The sequence below is a fragment of the Nerophis lumbriciformis genome, linkage group LG07, assembly GCF_033978685.3.
Source record: "Nerophis lumbriciformis linkage group LG07, RoL_Nlum_v2.1, whole genome shotgun sequence".
Classification (NCBI taxonomy): Eukaryota; Metazoa; Chordata; class Actinopteri; order Syngnathiformes; family Syngnathidae; genus Nerophis; species Nerophis lumbriciformis.
The window spans coordinates 48,601,547-48,624,127 of NC_084554.2; the positions used below are offsets into that span (position 1 = coordinate 48,601,547).

Sequence of the window (22,581 nt, forward strand, 5' to 3'; positions counted from 1 at the left end):
CGTCTGTCCCTGACACCCGCAGATCAGGCTGGTCGCTCTGGAAACACTCTGTGGAAACGCTCCCCACCCACACTGCTTGGTCTGAGCTGCTGTGACTTAGATGACCATAGTAACTAATTAGATGACCATAGTAACTAATTAGATGACCATAGTAACTAGTATATCATGCAAAAGCGCAGATTCCAACCATTGAAATACTTTGTATAGTTCAAGACTTACAGTAAGTACATCCCTGCACATCATAATGGCAGCTGCAGTTTCGATCTTAAAGATCTAAAAAAAAAAAACATTTGGGAATGTCCGGCGGGCCAGATTGAAAAGCTTTACGGGTCACATGTGGCCCCCGGGCATTAATTTGTCCAGGTCTGCTGTATACGAATAGCGACAGGACTCGAAAGGGCACATGATTTCGCAATGCATTGTGGGTAGCCATTTATGCTGGACGTAAATTTTGTTTACATCGCCATGTGAGAGAGAGCAACTAACTGGAATAAAATGGATCGTACGAAATAGGGTTGTGCCGATAATGTTTTGGTACCGGTACTAAAATGTATTTAAATACTTTTTTTTTTTTTAATTAATGTCATTATTGGCTTAATGTTAACATACAATCTAATGATACATTAAACGTACCTTTCTTATTAGAATCAAAGAACAATTTTGTGCTTAAATAAAATAGTGAACATACTAGACAACTTGTCTTTTAGTAGTAAGTAAACAAAGACTCCTAATTAGTCCGCTGACGTATGCAGTAACATATTGTGTCATTTATCATTCTATTATTTTGTCAAAATTATGAAGGACAAGCGGTAGAAAATTGATTATTAATCTACTTGTTCATTTAAAGTTAATATCTGCTTATTTTCCTGTTTCAACATGTTCCATCTACACTTCTGTTCAAATGTAATAATCACTTATTCTTCTGTTGTTTGATACTTTAAGTTTTGGGTGATACCACACAATTAGGTATCAAACCAATACCAAGTAGTTACAGTGTCACACATTTGTCATAATTAAAGTTCTCCTGTGTCCAGGGACGTATTTCTTGGGTTTATAAATAATAATAAATCGATTAGATATGGCTTTTGTACTCGGTATATACAGTCGATATCTTTGTAGGCCCACCGATTTGGGGACATTCAGGAGCGGCGCTATCTTGCTGTTAGAAGTGAGCTGTTGTATCCTCCTACGGTGTGTAGTGAACAGCGTTGGGACTAACACGTTACTTTGTAACGCGTTATTGTAACGCTGTTATTTTCGGCGGTAACTAGTACGGTAGTCTAACGCGTTATTTTTTATATTCAGTAACTCAGTTACCGTTACTACATGATGCGTTACTGTGTTATTTTACGTTATTTTTTATATAGTATCGGCTAGATACTATAGATAGAAGATCTGAGTGTTTTATTGAAGAGCTGCGGTGCCGTCCTTCTGATTCTTCCTGTGTCAAAAGGAAGAGAAGAGGCGCTGTGTGTGGGGGGACGTGTCTGTGTTTACTAACAAGACATCATGGCGGAGCCAAAGCCGAGTTTCTTAACATAGAGATATTCTCACTACTTTTCTTTTGTCGAGCACAAAGAAAAGAACATTTTAGTTAAATGTAAGTTGTGTCTTGGATCAAAGATCCTATCTACAGCCCAAAACAGCAATTCAAATCTGCTGAAACAGCTACAAAAGCAACATGCTTCGACAAAGCTAGTAAAGAGAGACACAGACTCCGATGCCACTTCACCTCCACCTCCACCTGAAGTGGTGGTGGTGGTGGAGCAACAGCCGCAATAGCGGCTGAATTTTAACAGAGGGACTGCTAGCCAGGACAACATTGATAGAGCCATTGCAGCGTATGTTCTAGAAGACATGCAGGCTATTTCTACAGTGGAGTCACCCGCTTTCAGGCAGCTAATTAGCATGATAGCGGGCGTCAAACGGCAAATGGCACGAAAACATTTTCCAAGTTCCTGGACACAGCGGACAGTGAGTACATAAAAATGGAAAGCGAGCTAAAGAAGACACTCCAAACTCTGCCTCTGCTCATCATTCAGCACTGAAGGTACACACACTCTGTCAATTATCTTATGTACTGTTGCTCTTTCATTCTAGACTTCTGCAGCTATTTAAAAAAAAACAAAAAAAACAGGAAAATAAATAAATTAATAAAAAAATAAAAAAATAATACAAATTAAAAAATTAAAAATAAATAAATTAGTTTTGTCAATTTGTTTTGGCCCGAAATAAATTGGCCCTTTGAAACAAATCTTTGTCTTTGTGTGTTGTATGTAGACCACATTGCTTAGCAGAGTTCAGTGATGCAAATGCATGTCAAGTTGATCAACAGATTGTATTATTCTCCAGTGCCATAACAGTACTCAAATGAAGGCTAAAACATAAATGGGAGCCTTAAAAAAAAAAAAGAAAAAAAAAAAAGTAGTAACTAAATAGTTACTTTTCACAGTAACGCATTACTTTTTGGTGTAAGTAACTGAGTTACTTTTGAAATAAAGTAACTAGTAACTGTAACTAGTTACTGGTTGTCAGTAACTAACCCAACACTGGTAGTGAAGCACGTTTAGCTATACCTTGTTCTGCAGGGATGATACTAGTAAAAAACTTACTTTGTCACCATTGAGGCGAGGATTAGGGATTTAGAAGTAGCTAAAACACTGCTGACTGTGGATGGACGCTAGCCGCTAACTAGCTAGCTATGTTTTAAAGCACTTCTGTGGGTGGCGCTTCAGTGCGTATTGCTCCATCTTTGTTGTTTTTTAAGCCAAAATGCGTCCATTGTCTCTTTTATCTCCACATGGGTCTGCTTCTAAGGGGTGTGTGTTGCCTAATATGCACATCTGCTGGTTTTACCAGCAATGTCACGACATGACAACAGCGTGCGGTCATGTCCGGAAAACTATTTTTTAAGAAGCAGAATAGTAATGTTTTGAATTTATTAGTACCCCTGGGATTTTGTTCGTACCAGTATATAGTGCAACCCTAGTGCAAAATAAAAAATTAAGGGACCAAACCGAGATAAACTGTACCCTATTCCAAAGGCTCGCTACTTCCGAAAAATAAGGAATTGATCCCTATGAGCACGTCCAATGGACAAGAGATTTAAGTTAAAGTTAAAGTACCAATGATTGTCACACACACACTAGGTGTGGTGAATTTGGTCCTCTGCATTTGACTCATCCCCTTGATCACCCCCTGGGGAGGTGAGGGGAGCAGTGAGCAGCAGCGGTGCCGCGCCCAGGAATAATTTTTGGTGATTTAACCCCCAATTCCAACCCTTGATGCAGAGTGTCAAGCAGGGAGGTAATGGGTCCCATTTTTATAGTCTTTGGTATGACTCGGCCGGGGTTTGAACTCACAACCTACCCATCTCAGGGCGGACACTCTAACCACTAGGCCACTGAGTAAGTTTGAGTAAGCTGCCGCCATTGTCGAAGCCAAACTTATATAAATGTCGTCAACGGAGTCAGTTTTTATCATAAGCAGGTTTGCCTGGAAAAAAAGCCCATTATTACTTTTAAATACTTTGATCACTGTGCCACTTCTACAAAAATACTACTAAGTCATTTTTGTGCCTACCCATAACTAAAAGTTAACAGACATGTTTTTTCCATGTTGTTTGTAGCCCACAGATAGCTTGGCTAATGGTAACATCCGACTCACCAGTGTGAAAATGCTGTGAACACACCAACATGTACCAGGTGATGGCCTTAAAAGTCATGTTTGATCATCTCACGGCTGCTATCTGCCGTCTCTTTATTAGCTTCATAACCGACTTCTTTCAGATTTGCTTTTACGCTGGAAATGAGACAAATCACACCAAATCATTTTTTGTGTGTGGCACGTTTGCGCCATGTTTTGAACTTGTTAAAGGGGAACATTATCACCAGACCTATGTAAGCGTCAATATACCTTGATGTTGCAGAAAAAAAGACCATATATTTTTTTAACCGATTTCCGAACTCTAAATGGGTGAATTTTGGCGAATTAAACGCCTTTCTATTATTCGCTCTCGGAGCGATGACGTCACGTTGTGACTTCACATCGGGAAGCAATCCGCCATTTTCTCAAACACCGAGTCAAATCAGCTCTATTATTTTCCGTTTTTTTCGACTGTTTTCCGTACCTTGGAGACATCATGCCTCGTCGGTGTGTAACAACACGAACAGGGACGGATTCAAGTTGCACCAGTGGCCCAAAGATGCGAAAGTGGCAAAAAATTGGACGTTTGTTCCGCACACTTTACCGACGAAAGCTATGCTACGACAGAGATGGCAAGAATGTGTGGATATCCTGCGACACTCAAAGCAGATGCATTTCCAACGATAAAGTCAAAGAAATCTGCCGCCAGACCCCCATTGAATCTGCCGGAGTGTGTGAGCAATTCAGGGACAAAGGACCTCGGTAGCACGGCAAGCAATGGCAGCAGTTTGTTCCCGCAGACGAGCGAGCTAAACCCCCTGGATGTCTTGGCTCACACCGTCCCTTATGCCACCGAAGACGATCAAGAGAAGAATATCGACCCTAGCTTCCCTGGCCTGCTGACATCAACTCCAAAACTGGACAGATCAGCTTTCAGGAAAAGAGAGCGGATGAGGGTATGTCTACAGAATATATTAATTGATGAAAATTGGGCTGTCTGCACTCTCAAAGTGCATGTTGTTGCCAAATGTATTTCATATGCTGTAAACCTAGTTCATAGTTGTTAGTTTCCTTTAATGCCAAACAAACACATACCAATCGTTGGTTAGAAGGCGATCGCCGAATTCGTCCTCGCTTTCTCCCGTGTCGCTGGCTGTCGTGTCGTTTTCGTCGTTTTCGCTTGCATACGGTTCAAACCGATATGGCTCAATAGCTTCAGTTTCTTCTTCAATTTCGTTTTCGCTACCTGCCTCCACACTACAACCATCCGTTTCAATACATGCGTAATCTGTTGAATCGCTTAAGCCGCTGAAATCCGAGGCTGAATCCGAGCTAATGTCGCTATAGCTTGCTGTTCTATGCGCCATGTTTGTTTGTGTTGGCATCACTATGTGACGTCACAGGAAAATGGACGGGTGTATATAACGATGGTTAAAATCAGGCACTTTGAAGCTTTTTTTAGGGATATTGCGTGATGGGTAAAATTTTGAAAAAAACTTCGAAAAATAAAATAAGCCACTGGGAACTGATTTTTAATGGTTTTAACCCTTCTGAAATTGTGATAATGTTCCCCTTTAAAGAAAAAAACAGTCTTTAGCCATGTATATAAGCCATTCAGAATCCAGCAAGACCCAAAATGGAATGAGTTTTCACGTCACACTTTCAAGCCCTATTTGAACTTTGTCAGACACACCTCAAAGCTGAGATATTTTTTCTTTAATAACATTTAAACTACTTAACATAGTTTGACGCTAGGGATGTAACAATACTATAATTTCATGTCAAGGTTCTTGTCACCAAAATTAGGATGATATTGTTGAATGTGCTCAAAAAGTACTAGAGGGGTCCATACCTATGCAGCTGGGTGGCAGCCGCCTGTCGTCAGCAGAGAGGAGTCGTCGGCTGAGGTTGCGGCTATGCCTGCACTGCGGAGCTGCGGACCATGTCGTCGTTCGCTGTCCTGTGCGCCGTTCCGCTTCCACCGGATATCTTCCTCGGGGGAGTTTACCACCTTCACCGCCTGCTCCTGTGGCGACGTCTGCATCTTCTACGGTGGGATGACTTCAAGTGGAAAGTACTCTGTCATGGGTGGGGGATCTTGCCCTATTAAAGGCACTAATTGACTCAGGGGCTGATGAGAACATTATTGACAGTGGGCTTGTGGAGTCTTTAAAGATTCCTACTGTGTGTATTGAACGTATCAAGAATGTTAGCTCACTTGACGGGCGTCACCTGGCTAATATTACTCATAAGACACACGCCACATCCCTCCTTACTTCTGGTAATCACCGTGAGGAGGTTAATTTTCTGATAATGCCTTTTCGTTCGGCGCCTGTAGTTCTTGGACTTACATGGCTGCGACGTCACAGTCCCAGTGCCCGTAGTTCTTGGACTTCCATGGCTGTGACGTCACAGTCCCCGTATAGATTGGACCACACTTAAAATTACTAATTGGAGTATTTTCTGTCATAGTCACTGTTTGCGTCCTGAACAGCAGGCTATGGAGGAATACATCTCCTCTTCCGCTCCTGTGGCGGCGGGGTTTTTCTTTGTTAAGAAGGATGGTGGGTTATGACCGTGTATAGACTACCGCATACTTGCCAACCCTCCCGAATTTTCCGGGAGACTCCCGAAATTCAGCGCCTCACCCGAAAACCTCCCGGGACAAATATTCTCCCGAAAATCTCCCGATTTTCAGCCGGAGCTGGAGGCCACGCCCCCTCCTGGACCTGAGTGAGGACAGCCTTTTTTCAGACGGGAGGACAACAGGGTGACAAGAACTAAATCATCCAGACTAGAGATAAATTGTATTATTATGTTTATCTTACCTAAAAATAAATATATTTATTAATTAAAAAAAAAAAAAAAAAAAAAAAATGTTTACAATATTTTGCTAAAAACATCAAAATTAATTGTATTTTTATTTGTATTTTTTCTGACTCCTTATTACATCCAGCCATAGAATTATACCGGTACATTAAAATAAACACATTTGAAATAATTAATTTTAAATGAGGTGGTTCGGGCATCTGGTCAGGATGCCACCCGAGCGCCTCCCTAAGGAGGTGTTTAGGGCATGTCCGACCGGTAGGAGGCCACGAGGAAGACCCAGGACACGTTGGGAAGACTATGTCTCCCGGCTGGCCTGGGAACGCCTCGGGATCCCCCGGGAGGAACTGGACGAAGTGGCTGGGGAGAGGGAAGTCTGGGCTTCCCTGCTGAGGCTGCTGCCCCCGCGACCCGACCTCGGATAAGCGGAAGAAGATGGATGGATGGAGGGCATTATAATTCATTTAAAATGACCATATTTAATTATTAAAATAATTGCTTGTTTATCAACAACTTTACCATTTTATTCATTACAATTTGAAGCTCTCAGAAGCCAAGTTATCTTATATTCATGTTATATTTATGCAAGTTTGAAGTATCAATTATCTAAACACAGATTTGTTTGCATATTTTCAGGATGTATATATATATATATATATATATATATATATATATATATATATATATATATATATATATATATATATAAATATATATATATATATGTACAGGGGCGCCGAAAAGGGGGGGTAAAGGAGACGGATTCTAGGGGCCCATGATGGAGGGGGGCCCAGAGAGGCCCCTAATGATGATGGAATTATAATACAGAAAAATAATGACACTGAGTTGGGGGCCCTGTAAAGATTCTTTTCATGGGGCCCAAAATTCCTAGCGGCGCCCCTGTATATGTATGAAATACTTGGTGAATTCTAGCTGTCAATATACTCCTCCCCTCTTAACCACGCCCCCACTCCCCACCTCCCGAAATCGGAGGTCTCAAGGTTGGCAAGTATGGACTTAACAAGATTACAATTAAGAATAAAAGCCCTCTTCCACTGCTGGAATCTTCATTTGCTCCCCTGAATGGGGCGGTAGTATTTACGAAATTGGACCTACGTAACGCGTATCACCTTGTGCGCATTCGTGAAGGCGATGAATGGAAGACTGCTTTTAACACACCTCTTGGCCACTTTGAATATTGCGTCATGCCATTCGGCCTCACAAATGCTCCTGGTGTTTTTCAATGTTTAATTAATGATGTACTCCGTGACATGATAGGCCGTTTTGTGGTAGTCTACTTGGATGACATACTTATTTTTTCACGCTCCATTGAATTGCACAATCAGCATGTCCGTTTGGTCTTGCAGAGACTTTTGGCGAACCGATTATTTGTCAAGCCCCAAAAGTGCACTTCTCATTCGCCCACAGTGTCGTTTTTGGGATTGATTGTTGAGAGGGGACATGTTAAGTCCAAGCGGTTGTAGACTGGCCAACGCCATCCTCCAGGAAGCTGCTGCAGAGGTTTCTGGGGTTTGCTAATTTGTACCGACGTTTTATTAGAGACTTCAGCAAAGTAGCTCAACGTTAAATTAACGTCCTCTAAGGTTCCTTTTGTGTGGTCTTTGGAGGCTGACCAGGCTTTTCGAAGCCTTAAATGCCTTTTTACCTCCGCTCTGGTGTTGGGCCACTCTAATCCTGATCTCCCATTTTTCGAGGTGGACGCATCGAACAACGGGGTAGAGGCTGTTTTGTCCCAGCATTCCAGTTCCGAAGTTGACGCACAAACATACACTTACACATTTGTCATGAATTTCATTTGAAGAATACAGCATATTGTCAGGTTTGTCACTGACAGTTTAGTTATGTTTTGAGTTTTTCCTCTGTTTGTCTTTATTTCCTGTCGGCGCTCTTATTTTGGTTATTTCCTACTTGTCTCCCTGAGTGCTGTGTCCCCTCAGCTGTGGCTGATTGGCACCTGGCCACACCTGGTGTCAATCAGCCAGCTGCTATTTAAACCTGCCTTCACCTCCAGTCAGTGCTGGATTATTGTTTTTCCTACTTGTCGATGCCAGTGTAGCTGTAAGCGGTAAGCTATTTATTGTAGATGTTTGTAGCTTGCTGTCTTTTTGTTCCTCGTCTTCCAGTTCCTGTTTTCCTGGCATCCTGTTTCCTGTTCCTGGTTTGTGTTTTTTCCTTTATTTTATGAACATTAAATCATGTTTTCCCACACAATGCCTTCCACCTTCTCTGCATCTTGGGGTTCGTCACCTACAACTTCTGACAAAATAATCCAGCCTAATTCGAACCTCGCAAAGATATCCATGGCGGAGAGGCTTAACAAGGCTTTGGAATTAATGGCTAAGTTAAAGAAAAAACACAAACCAGGAACTAGGAACAGGAAACAGGATGCCAAGAAAACAGGAACTGGAAGACGAGGAACAAAAAGACAGCAAGCTACAAACATCTACAATAAATAGCTTACCGCTACCGCTTACAGCTACACTGGCATCGACAAGTAGGAAAAACAATAATACAGCACTGACTGGAGGAGAAGGCGGGTTTAAATAGCAGCTGGCTGATTGACACCAGGTGTGGCCAGGTGCCAATCAGCCACAGCTGAGGGGACACAGCACTCAGGGAGACAAGTAGGAAATAACCAAAATAAGAGCGCCGACAGGAAATAAAGACAAACAGAGGAAAAACTCAAAACATAACTAAACTGTCAGTGACAAACCTGACACATATGTGGCCTTCACACTGCCTGATTATATCATCTGTTGTTTTGGAGACAATGATGCAGATTTTTGGTAAGTCTAATTACTTGTACAAGGCGTAAAAAATCACGGCTCCAAAAGTGTAACACCAAGTTCAAGTAAAGCTGTCTTCCAAAGCTAATGGTACAAAGGTCAAATTCATAAAAAGGGAGGAACTAGCTTCAGACATGAATATTTTAAACTTATGATAATATTTTTTAATAGCTAAACATCCTTTTGGCAAAAATTCCCCTCATTGATGGATGGAACCACTCAAGCGTCTCCCACTACATCACTTCTATTTCCTTGAACTGGCCCCCACCGTCTCTAACACCCTTTGGACCCATTGGACGTATTTCCTCTTTTGCTATAAAGAGAGTGAAAAGCTCTTCATCAGTACTCTGGCAGAAGTGATGCTAATGTACGCAACCAACAATGCTTTTGTGGGAGTGAGACCAACAGTGATGGGCAAGCTACTTGGAAAATGTAGTAAGCTAAGCTATACGTTACTCCCGATTAAATGTAGCTAAGCGACAGGGGAAGCTATCCCCGGAAAACTGTAGCAAGCTACACGGCAAAAGTAGCTTGCTACATTTAACCGCATTTAAATGTAACACATGTATAATATCAATGTTCATGTAGCTGAGTGTACAAATGGATACAATAAGGGTCCATTACTATTAACAATCTGTCATTTAGATGGGGACAACATACAACTCCCTCTAGGGGTCCCTGCACCCCACTATATGTATTTATTTAGTTTGCCTTTTCTTTGGCCCAACCCTATGAGGCTATTAATTTTCTTTATCTACAGTAAAAAAAAAAAAAAAAAAGATCTATCTATATCTTGAGTGTTGTTTGGGAACAGTTGGTAATTGTTATGTGCAATGTGCACTTTTCAAAAACTCAACCCAAGTTCCTAAGTCTTGCATGAAGAGAGCAGTTATGATTTTGTTTTACAGAGTAAACAACTAAAAACTAAAGTTTTGGGCATTGTTTTCTCTAAACGCATTATTGTGACTTTACTGGACGTCGTCTTCATCGCTAAAGGAAAAATCTAATCTGCGGGAGCGAATTCCTTTGCCATTTTCAAGGATGTTTCTTCTTTTTTTTTTGTGGTCAGCTTGAAGCATCCCTCTGTCTCCGACTCCCTCGTCGTCAAGTGACATGAGTACATGACTGTTGTGATTTTGCTTAATACTTTCGATGACCTGCCTTATCTTGCCTCTGATTGGCCAGTCCGTAATGTTTCGCCCTAACTTTAGCTAACTCTGACTCATCATACGAACACCAACCAATCATCATGGATGTTCTCATTCATCCAGGTCATTGGATTTTCTCCGTATTTTTGGGGGGCCAGGATTCGCAGTCCATTTTGTCTCTTTGTAGCTTTGATGTAAGCTACCTCGCTACATGGGTCTAAAAGTAGCCAAGCAACAGGAAAAGCTTCTCATTAAAAAAGTAGCTAAGCTACCGCCAAGCTACTGGAAAATGTAGTTACGCTATGTAGTTTGTAAATGCCCTTCACTGGAGACCAAGGCTGTAACATCTACCTGTGACCTGTTGTAATGAATACCTGTGAAATCTTCCAGAAAACGCGACCTTTGACTGTTCAACAAAAGAACGTGGGCAGAGTCTAACATAGTGACGCATACAATTATTAAAAACATCTTTAAAGTACTTCGGCTTGGTCACAAACCGAATGTCAAGACATCTGGATTTTCCCTTGAAAGCTTAAACAACAGTACAATTGTATTATTAATGATATCAAAAAAAAAGGAAAAGATGATTTATGATGTGATCCACACGTCAGTCACTACAAATGAGGCTCAAGTCTCCATTTGTTCCGCTTAGCAACACAAACAAAGCAGCAACTTGTCAGCGGAGGGAAAATAATCCAAACATTGTCTGATAACTTTTTCTCCTAGTCCTGTCAAAGACGACGCCCTGGCTGCACGAACAATATCTCTCTCTCTCACACACACACACACACACACTCACACACACACACACACGCACATGCACACGCACACGCACACAAACTGACCAGAGAGCACGCAGGGAAACTTTTGGGGACTTTCCAAAATTTTTGTTTTTGTTTTTTTCATGCTTGCACAACTTATTTTCCTCAAATTAACAAGTATTTTGTTTGTGGGCCACATATAGTTAGATCTGTGTGTGTGTGTGTGTGTGTGTGTGTGTGTGTGTGTGTCACAATTGTGTGTGTGTGTGTGTGTGTGTGCTGTTTTTCTCCACTGCAGGAATGAAGAGTAGAGTTCAGCGACTCACTAAGGAGTAAAAATAAAACCCTCTGCGGAGATGAAATGACAAAATTGTCTGATTAGTGCTGGGTTAATGGCTGTGGTTTGGATTACGGTTGGCTTTAGGGATACGGTTACAAGGCCAGGGTTAGGGTTGGAGTTGGGGTTATAGGGCGAGGTTCAAATTGTTGGTTAGCACTAGGGTTATGGTTTTGTTTGGGGCTTGGATTGGGTTTTGGTTGGGATTAGGGTTGCAATTAGGGTTAGGGTTAGTATTTGGTTAGGACTTAGGTTAGAGTTGGAAGATTGGGTTCGATTTTCAGAAAATTTGGTAAGGCAGGCCTCTTGCGCATAATTTTATGTCACTTTACAGGTCGGGAGTTGTGGAAAACATTCTCAAACCTCATCAAAAGTTGTGGATTGGGATTCATGTGCCACCTGGAATGAGGAAATAGAAGGAATCCTGCACGTCAGAACAATTGTTACAGCAAATTACGCTATTTAGTTATTTAATACACGTGTCACACAACTATTTAACGATCTAATGTACGATTTATTAGGTCATGGTTTCATGTGAAGATATTGAAAATCAGGGGTCGCAAGGCATCCTAGGAACGCTTTCGGTTCCATAGCAAAAAAAATAAATAAAAGTTTGTACTGTAAAACATGTATAAATAAAGCTGCAAGCAGCGATGGACGGGACCGACTTTGAGGGCTCATGAAATCCAAACAGGAGCAGTAATTAAAACTCTTTCATCAACTTTTAATTAGAAGGGTTCAATCTCTCTCCTGTGCTAATTTGAAGCCGACACGACAAACGCGCTCAGAGGAGATGTTTGAAAAAAGGTGACTGTTTTTACTCAACTTTTGTTTTGAAGGGGGAATTGCAAACTTCCTGTTGATTTTTGCTGGGGGTTGTCAGTGTATGAAATATAGGTCTAAGTGAGACCTACATAGAGGTTTTTGTTTCATGTCTCTATGACATTCCTACTGGGAGTTACAGGCAGTTTTGTCTGTTTTCTTCTTAGGGGGCAGTAGAGCGCAATTTTGAGTTTTGGGGTTTGGTTTTTTGATTAAATCGCGATTTTCGGCAGTCCTGATGTGTGTGTTTAATTTGGTGAGTTTTGAAGCATGTTAAGGGGCTCAAATTACAGCTCAAAGAGGCGGCGGTATAATAATAAAACGCTAGATATACAATAGGGTCCTCTGTCCCAAAGGGACTTGGTCCCTAATAAATGACAAAAGTGTAGCGTTATTTGGTGTAACGTAATACACTTTCAGCCAGTCAATCACTGTGAGTATTTCAAGCTTGCGCCATTAGTGTGTGAGAATGGGTGAATGTGACCTATAATTAGGGAAGTCCGATAATATCGGTCGGCCGATAAATGCTTTAAAATGTAATATCGGACATTATCGGTATCGGTTTCAAAAAGTAAAATGTATGACTTTTTAAAACTCCGCTGTGTACACGGACGTAGAGAACAGTACAGAGCGCCAATAACCCTTAAAGGCACTTCCTTTGCGTGCCGGCCAAGTTACATAATATCTACGGCTTTTCACACACACAATTGAATGCAAATGTATACTTGTTCAACAGCCATACAGGTCACACTGAGGGTGGCCGTATAAACAACATCAAGATCTCTTTCACAACGGTGACCTGGCCAAGAGGTCAACAGCACATGTCACAGAGCAGTTTCTAAAAAGTAATATGTTAAGACATACATTTTAAAAGCATAAAAGAGAACTGTAAAACAATAAAGATTTACACTTTTTGACTGTGCACCAGCAAGGTCCATAAAGTCTGGTGTAAATGAACTTGACTGGCCTAACCTGAACCCGATAGAACACCTTTGGGATGAATTAGAACGGAGACTGATAGCCAGGCCTTCTCCACCAACATCAGTGTGTGGTGACCTCACCAATGCGCTTTTGTAAAAATGGTCGAAAATTCCTATAATCACACTCCGCAACCTTCCCAGAAGAGTTGAAGCTGTAGAAAAGGTAGACCCACAACATATTGAACCCTATGTGTTAGGAATGGGATGGCACTTCAAGTTCATATGTGAGTCAAGGCAGGTGGCCAAATACTTTTGGCAATATAGTGTATTTCTAATGTCCCTTTTTGCTTCTCCTGACACAATCGACGCACAATTCAAAGCGAAATCGGCCGATTTCCTCTGCGGCGAGCTCACACGGTGGCCCCGTCTGACAAAAGTGTGCAATCACCAGAGGCCCGGTCTTAAAGAGCACCCCCCTCCTGGGCCCCACCCCTCGTTCGCGGGCCTGTCAGGAAGAGTGAACAATGTGACCCTGAGCAGCAGCGATAACATTTCTCCCTGGTGAATTCCTCATCGCAGCAGCTTTCCTTTCACGTTCTCACCCCCGCCTCTGTTTTTCTTGGTCATCTGATTAATGAGCGGAGGGGAGGAGGTGGGGGTTAAGGGAGTTACCCATGCGCCCCCCCACCCCTTCATCTTATGTTTGTTTTCAATCAGTGAGACACTGCTGGAAGTCCTGTTGGGTTTTTTTGGTCTGACAAATGCTGCAGGGATGTAACAAGCTCAAACAAGGCCCACAGGAGGCACAGTACCTTTCATGAACACCCACTCCCACACCTTCCGATGACACATTGTTGTACTCAAGTGGTCTTGAAAGGGAAAAAAAAGTGCAATCTGTCCGAAAGACTGTTTTTCAACTAAGAAAGGGGTGAAACTAGGTCAAGAAAAATATGCTGCATGTGATGCAAATGAATGTTTATGCGCATTCGGGGAAATTAAATGATAAAACGTGCAAAATGTGTTTTTGGTCACTAAAGAGTTTTCAGTGTTCTACTGGAAAACCAAAGCATTTTTTTGGCTTGGCTCAGTTGCATGAATTCATGTCAGGCAAATTAATTTCCCTTTTTTTGTTATCTTCAAATTGAATAGTGATGTTCTGCAATATTACATTATCATAGCGCCATTTTTAAAGCGCTTGTGAATTAGCATGAGGACTAATACTTTATAGATCTACTGTAGTAGAAAATAATTGTACAACTGTAAATTATTTGGGTTATACGGTCAGGGTTTGAGTTTTGGTTAGGATTTAGGTTTTGGTTTTGTTTGAGGCTCGAATAAATTGGGGTTACAGTTGGGGTTTTGGTTAGGGCTGTGGTTAGCCCGAGGGTTATAAAGCGGGAGTGAGAGTTTTGGTTAAGGATTAATGTTTTATTTAAGGCTGGGATAAAGGTTAGGGCTTGATTACGATGTGGGTTAGGTTCGGGGTTTGGATAAATAAATGATAAATGGGTTGTACTTGTATAGCGCTTTTCTACCTTCAAGGTACTCAAAGCGCTTTGACACTACTTCCACATTTACCCATTCACACACACATTCACACACTGATGGAGGGAGCTGCCATGCAAGGCGCTAACCAGCACCCATCAGGAGCAAGGGTGAAGTGTCTTGCTCAGGACACAACGGACATGACGAGGTTGGTACTAGGTGGGGATTGAACCAGGGACCCTCGGGTTGCGCACGGCCACTCTTCCACTGCGCCACGCCATCCCATGATAGGGATAGGTTTAGATTTTTAGTTCAGACTCGAATTAGGATTAAGGTTTTTGCTACAGTTGGAGTTATAGTCACGATTATAGGGTTAGGGTTAGTTTTGGTTAAGACTGAGATTAGAGTTTTGTTTAAGGCTGGAGTAAGGGGGTAGGGTTTTGGTTACAGTTGGGGTCAGGGTTATAGGGCCAGGGTAGTTTTGGTTAGGACTGAGTTTAGGGTTTTCTTTGAGATAGGGATAATGGTCAGGGTTTGGGGTTAGTTTTGGTTAGGACTGAGATTAGGGTTTGTTTGGGGCTGGGATAAGGGTTAAGGTTTTTGTTAGGAACGGGGTTACTTGACACCAGACAACCACACTCAAAGGAGGCCGGTGTCCAATTGTTACCTCCGCCAGGATGTTATTTAATTGTTGCCGTTGGTTTGTCTGTGTTGGTTTGTTAGTTATTTAGCAAAATAACTCAAAAGATTATCGGCGGATTTTTATGAACCTTTTAGGAAATGTCAGCAATTAGATAAAGAACAACTGATGAGATTTAGGGCCTGATCCGGATCATTTCCACTCTATTATCTTACGTTTCTGTGTGTGTATGCTAGTGGCTCTGCAAAGACAAATTAAGTGAATGACTGACAAGAGGATTCACTCCAATTCTTTTATTCCACTATAGACACAGTGGAACATTGATTTACAAACCCCTTATTTGTACAAACTTTTCGATTTACGAACCACAGATTGAATAAAAATATGCTTTGGTGTACAACCGTTTCATTTACCAATTGTGTGACTGTAGCACAGCCATTTCGTGCCCGGCATCACATCCATTGTGGACAAGCTGATCGAGATCTGGTGATCATTTAGTCAGCAGTCCACAATGCTGACCTTTTCCCACCGCAGGAACTTTTACAGGAACTTTCCCATTTACGCTGGAAAATAAAGTTCTCTGTGTCTCCAACAAAAACTGCCCGAGAAGTTTTAGTTCTTCAGGAACTCTAAGTTCCTGCCAGCTAGGTGGGACTTTTGTGGAAGGTTCCTGAACCTTATTGGGGGTGGGATGTGCTGTAAAACACTGACTAATTGAACACAGTTGGTGGCGTTCTTAAAACTTATTTTTCGAATACAGGACCGCCATTTACATAATGCTGGACGACTTCTTTATTTCTTATGAATTTCTATATCAACAAACTTGACAACGAAGGGGAAAAAGAACGAAAGGAACTTTCGCGGGGCATGTTTGTGCTGAAGAACTTGTCTTGCAGTGTTTTAACTCAGCCGTAGTCTTAACTATATGCAGTTTATTGTTTTTTATTTTTTACTCATTTCATTTCGATACGCGGAGCTACGAGAAAGAGACACACTCTTTTAAACAAACAGTATTTACAGTAGAGTGTGTAGCCGGACTCAAAACAACAACCTCAGCTGCGTACTACTCAAGACTTTTTTGGAGAAATGTGAAATAAAAGGAGGCAGTACACGAGTGGAACAAAGGTAAATAACATCAAATATGAATTATTTACTTTATTAAATGTTGTAAAAGAAGTCAGTAACACTCCATTTGTGTAGTTATTAGCCTCAGGCCGAGTGAACAGAATGCTAACGCTAAAGCCGGTGTGTTTGTGTTGTTACCCCTATGTAAACACTGACATTTATTCTTTACATATTGTTATTTACAGCTGAAATGGACCCTCATGAATTCATTATTTACTGAGAGGATGACTTTCTGACTGATGGACATTGTGGACAAAAGCCTGACTTTTTATGAACAATTCGTTACATTCTTTTCTGAAAATCAAACTGTTTTTTTTAATTTCATTTATTTACTTTTTAGTAAAATGACTGTGGGCTAATATTGTCTGTTTATCTACATGTTATCAGTATAGAACACAGATGTCAAACTAATTTTATTTGGCCCTCGAAAGCCTGGAAATATATGTATCAATAAAGTACTGTAACTTTTCTTACTAAATGTATTATTTCTTTCTATTTTGGGAGAAAAAAATGATATGTACTCCATTTAATCGCAAATTATGTTAACTTAAATATTGTCTAATTATGCACAAATATATTATCAAACATTCAAACCATTTTTTAATAGAAATAAATATTAATAATAATAATTTCAAAGAAAGTTATCCATGAAATTGTGCAATGTAAAAGTAGCAAAAGATTTCATGGTAAAATTGTGAAATTTACTGAGGTTTTTACAGCATTTTTCTCTAAACGAAACAATCATTTACTTTTTTTACTGTAATAAAGTTAAAGTTAAAGTACCACACTAGGTGTGGCGAAATTGTTCTCTGCATTTGACCCATCACCCTTGATCACCCCCTGGGAGGTGAGGGGAGCAGTGGGCGGCAGCTCGCCGCACCCGGGAATCATTTTTGGTGATTCAACCCCCAATTCCAACCCATTTTTATAGTCTTTGGTATGACTCGGCCGGGGTTTGAACTCACAACCTACCGATCTCAGGGCGGACACTCTAACCACTAGGCCACCCAGTTGGTAATGAAGTGTGGTGCCGTTTTGGCATTTATAGTAATACACCAAAAAATCTACACTTGTTGATTTACGGTAAAAAAACCTAACAAACTGGCAGCTCAGTGCCAAAATTTTACTGTAAATTGCAGTTTTTTTATTCACTGTAAAAATCAAATGTAACTTTTGCAGTAAAATTCTGGCAACTGAGCTGCCTTTTTTACCATAAAAACAGCATTACTGTTTTTCCAATTACAGTGATATTGACTACATTTTGAGGTGAAATTATTGCAACTTAACATATTTGACATTTTAGTTTTAAAAAAATCTACTAATAAAATGCATTAAAAAATTGTGTAATAATATTAGTATTGACTGTTATAAGCGGCCCCCTGGGGCCAAACATAACCGCGATGTGGCCCTCTGGTATAGAAGTACAGTAAACCACTCCTCCATACGTCCTCAGTCGGATTTGTATAAATTACCCTGAACTGTGAAATGCGGTGGAAACAGAAACCGCACACTTCTATAGGAACGAGAGGTTCCAGGAACCTGAAGTTCCTGAACTTTTGATGGAAAAGTGCCTTTTGTGTGTTGTTTTGCCTTTTTAGAATACTTTTTTTTTTTTGCTTGCGCAAAATATGAGTCCAAAAAAAAAGCAATGTGTGGTTTGAAACATTCAGGAAGTATTTTTATATTTACTTTATTAAAAAGTATATTTTGACTGGTTTAGATCAGGGGTCTCCAAACTTTTTGACCCAGGGGCTGCATTGGGTTAAAAAAAGTTGCTTGGTGTGCGGCGCGAGCGTGATGACATCACGTTATCGATGGGAAAATGCATTTGGCTAAGAAACCCCGAGAGTAACGAGCGGTAGAAAATGGATTGACGGATGGGCTAGAAAGGACAGATTAAAAATATTATAATAATAAATAAAATAAAATAAAAAATAAATAAATAAATAAAAAATGTTTTTAAAAAATGTGTGTATATATATATATATATATATATATTAGAGATGCGCGGTTTGCGGGCACAACCGCGGAGTCCGCGGATTATCCGCGGATCGGGCGGATGAAATTTTAAAAAATTAGATTTTATCCGCGGGTCGGGTCGGGTCGGGTGGTTAAAAAAAAAATTAGATTTTAAATAGATTCAGGCGGGTGGCAGTTAAACCAATTCGGAAATATATATACATAGTTAAATGTTGTTACCCACATACGAAAAACGAGCAGACACCTGCAGCATATGCCACAACAGAAGAAAAAAAAAAAAAGAGATGGACACTTTTACGGAGCGGAGAAGGGACGCCTCGCCGGGGTCCGGCACCGAGGCCCCTTCCCCCGAGAGGGCCCCACCGGGAGCCGTAGCTGAGGCGATCCGCGAGAAGGGCCCGACGCACGTCCAGGGTCACCACCGCGCCCACGCACCGACACCCCGCCTCGTCCGCCTTCGCCGGCGTCACGTGCAGCAGGTAAGCAGCTTACCTGCCCGCCACCCCCGTGGCCGGGGGCTCGTAACAGGGGTCACTCCGCGCGCTCCGCCCGCGCAGCTTACCTGCCCGCCACCCCTGTTGCCGGGGGCGCGTAACAGGGGTCACTCCGCGCGCAGTGCGCTCACGAAAGGGGTGGGGCTCACCCTGGTTGATATAGACAGCAGCTAGGACGGTGGCCATGGAAGTTGGAACCCGCTAAGGAGTGTGTAACAACCCACCTGCCGAATCAACTAGCCCTGAAAATGGATGGCGCTGGAGCGTCGGGCCCATATACCCGGCCGTCGCCTGCAGCGAGACGCGCTTGGAGGTGCGCTCAGCGCGGCTCCCATATGATTGCGCACTGGTGTGCGTCTGGGTCGTGACAGCGTGGCACGCGAATGTCTGTGCTGCATTGGATCAGTCTCCTTTCTTTAACAGGCAAAAGCTTTATAACCTCACTAATGCCTTGCATCGTCTATATTAGATATATAACAACGGGCGGATGCGGGCGGATGCGGGCGGATGCGGTTCTGATCAAATGTTAGATCGGGTGGATTGCGGATGGTTGACGACTTTCTGATGCGGTTGCGGATGAAATAATTGCCTATCCGCGCATCTCTAATATATATATATATTTTTTTTTATAATGGGTTGGGTTGTACTTGTATAGCGCTTTTCTACCTTCAAGGTACTCAAAGCGCTTTGACACTACTTCCACATTTACCCATTCACACACACACATTCACACACTGATGGAGGGAGCTGCCATGCAAGGCGCTAACCAGCACCCATCAGGAGCAAGGGTGAAGTGTCTTGCTCAGGACACAACGGACATGACGAGGTTGGTACTAGGTGGGGATTGAACCAGGGACCCTCGGGTCGCGCACGGCCATTCTCCCACTGCGCCACGCCGTCCCTAAAACGGCGTGGCGTAAATAATATTTTTAATCTGTCCTTTCATTTTTTTTTTTACAAGCGGTAGAAAATGTATTGATGGATGGGCTAGAAAGGACAGATTAAAAATATTATAATAATAATAAAAATAAAAAAAATAATAAATTTAAAAAATATATATATATATATATATATCCATCCATTTTCTACCGCTTATTCCCTTCGGGGTCGCGGGGGGCGCTGGAGCCTATCTCAGCTACAATATATATATATATATATTATAATAATTTTAATTTTTTTAAATATTGAAAAAAAAATAAAAATAATAATAATAATATATATATATATATATATATATATATATATACATTTTTTTTTTTTTTTTACTGGGGAGTACTCGTGGGCCGGATTTTGGACACTCGTGGGCCATATCTTTCCCGCGTGCCGTAGTTTGGGGACCCCTGGTTTCGATTAACTGGTCAAAAAAGGTGGGTTGGGTTACCTGTGCAAGCAAGCGTTCCTTCCTTTTTTTGATATTCAGTCTACAACAGCGGTGGTTATCGGCGTTATCGGGCCAGACTGCAACAACAGGAAACATCGGTCAAACTGAGCACAAACAAGCAAAGAATATTTCGGAACACTGGAGCGTCATCTGCTAAAGCCACAAACGCCCAAATGGGCGGAGCCAAACTTGTCTATCAGGAGAGGCGCTGCGGTCTTTGTAGGTCACATGACTTGACGAGCGAGTATCTCCAGTGTCTGCGAGCCTGGACTTGACAAGGAAAGACAACAGCAAGTCACTAATCAGTAACTCCTCACATTTATTGGATCTTTTGACAAAAGAAGATGCACAAAAAAGGTCAATAGTCCATAAGAAGGTCCAGTTCTTCAACATTGAATGGAAATGAACACTGGGAACAAAGCTCCACTTTTTAAGTCAGTCCCACACATTCAGAGCCCAGTTCCAGATGATCCGAGTGGACAGTTCATAATTCAGCACATCAGAGCGCTACTCTGGGACATCCACCATTTATCTAAGCCACAGTCATATTTCAGACGAGGGGCCGTGTGACACACACAGGAAACGGGTGTAAAGATCTGAAGAGGTCCACTGGATCGGAACCAGCTGCAGCTGACTGCGAGGCCTTCAGTGACCCGCAGTGAAGCCACAAGGACAGTAGTCAAGACAAACATGCCAGTGTGCTCTTTTGGTACCCGCCGGGACGTCACGTCATCTTTACAGGACTTTAAAAACACACTACAAACACTTCCGGTCCCGGCGGGTCACATGACCTGGTGAGGAACATGAGTAACAAGTGGCCTTTGACCTCGACCGCTTGAGGTTCAATAGTGTCAGGTAACATTCAAAAGCCATAGTGAAACAGTTTAAAAGTGGTTTAGACATTAAAGAAACGACACAAAAACCAAAGCTATTACTGCCTGTGCAGGTGTCCCTAATATTGTAAGGTCTTTTGATTGATTTAAACTTTTATTAGTAGATTGCACAGTACAGAACATATTCTGTGCAATTGACCACTAAATGGTAACACCTGAATAAGTTTTTCAACTTTTTTAAGTCGGGGTCCACGTTAATCAATTCATGGTGTGTTGAGTGACTTGTGGTGAAGTTTTGTTGTGTCTTCAGTGACCATAAGTTTGAACATTAGGTAGTTTAACGTTACATATAGTTACAAACTAAATGTAGAGGCAAAAGAAGATGATTACTCACTCATTTCGCCAAACACTTGACCCTTAATAGGAGAGGTTAGCCGAGTAAGCGAGCTAGCGAACACGCTTTAAAAAGATAGCGAACTCGCCACGCAATTCAGACGACCAAAGGAAGTGTTCAAATCGTGTTTCAAATGAATAAAAAGGTATAACGGTTGAGTCACAACGCTACGTTACTAAAAGGAGCTAAATGAACACTAATTAACGACTGTACTATCGGGGTACCGCAAAGTCACGTGACATAACATATCGCATTGCATTCTGGGATTTGTAGTTATATACCGCGCATGCGTCATGCAGGTTGTACATACACTGATTTTACGTTCAAGTTAAAGTGCGTCACACTGTGATTAAAATAATGTTTATAAAATGCAAAAAATAACAATAAAACCCACTATTAGTACAACAAAACATACCATTATTATAATTAGAACTATTACCAGTGGTATTTTTATATTTAAAAAAAGAATAGTCTAAGTGAGCCAGTATTTGCGTGTATTACAGTATTGCACAATCTGTGAACTGTGACACACGTTATTGAATAAAGGTGTGTGTGTTCTGTGTGTCTGTGTGTATATCAGTGTGTGTGTGTGTGTGTGTGTGTGTTCTGTGTGTCTGTATGTATATCAGTGTGTGTGTGTGTTCTGTGTGTCTGTATGTATATCAGTGTGTGTGTGTGTTCTGTGTGTCTGTATGTATATCAGTGTGTGTGTGTGTTCTGTGTGTCTGTGTGTATATCAGTGTGTGTGTGTGTGTGTGTTCTGTGTGTCTGTATGTATATCAGTGTGTGTGTGTGTTCTGTGTGTCTGTATGTATATCAGTGTGTGTGTGTGTGTGTTCTGTGTGTCTGTATGTATATCAGTGTGTGTGTGTGTGTTCTGTGTGTCTGTATGTATATCAGTGTGTGTGTGTGTTCTGTGTGTCTGTATGTATATCAGTGTGTGTGTGTGTTCTGTGTGTCTGTATGTATAACAGCGTGTG

The 22,581-nt window shown here is 41.5% G+C and overlaps 1 protein-coding gene across 4 annotated transcripts in view; it reads right to left on the reverse strand.

The window, feature by feature from the left end:
- Window positions 1-22,371, reverse strand: part of tnfsf10 (TNF superfamily member 10) — a 55,828-nt gene extending 33,457 nt beyond the window's left edge. The window contains exons 1-2 of one of the 4 annotated variants that reach the window (XM_061964940.2): window positions 21,602-22,371; window positions 20,375-20,639 (exon numbers count right to left, since the gene is read on the reverse strand). In XM_061964940.2, the coding sequence (XP_061820924.1) occupies window positions 20,375-20,470 (96 nt within the window). In that variant the 5' untranslated portion in view covers window positions 20,471-20,639; window positions 21,602-22,371. Of the gene's footprint in view, window positions 1-5,497; window positions 6,375-20,374; window positions 20,645-21,601 lie in introns of those variants that run through there. The other 3 variants (XM_061964939.2, XM_061964941.1, XM_061964943.2) reach the window with 3 other exon arrangements.
- Between the last annotated feature and the right edge of the window lie 210 nt (window positions 22,372-22,581).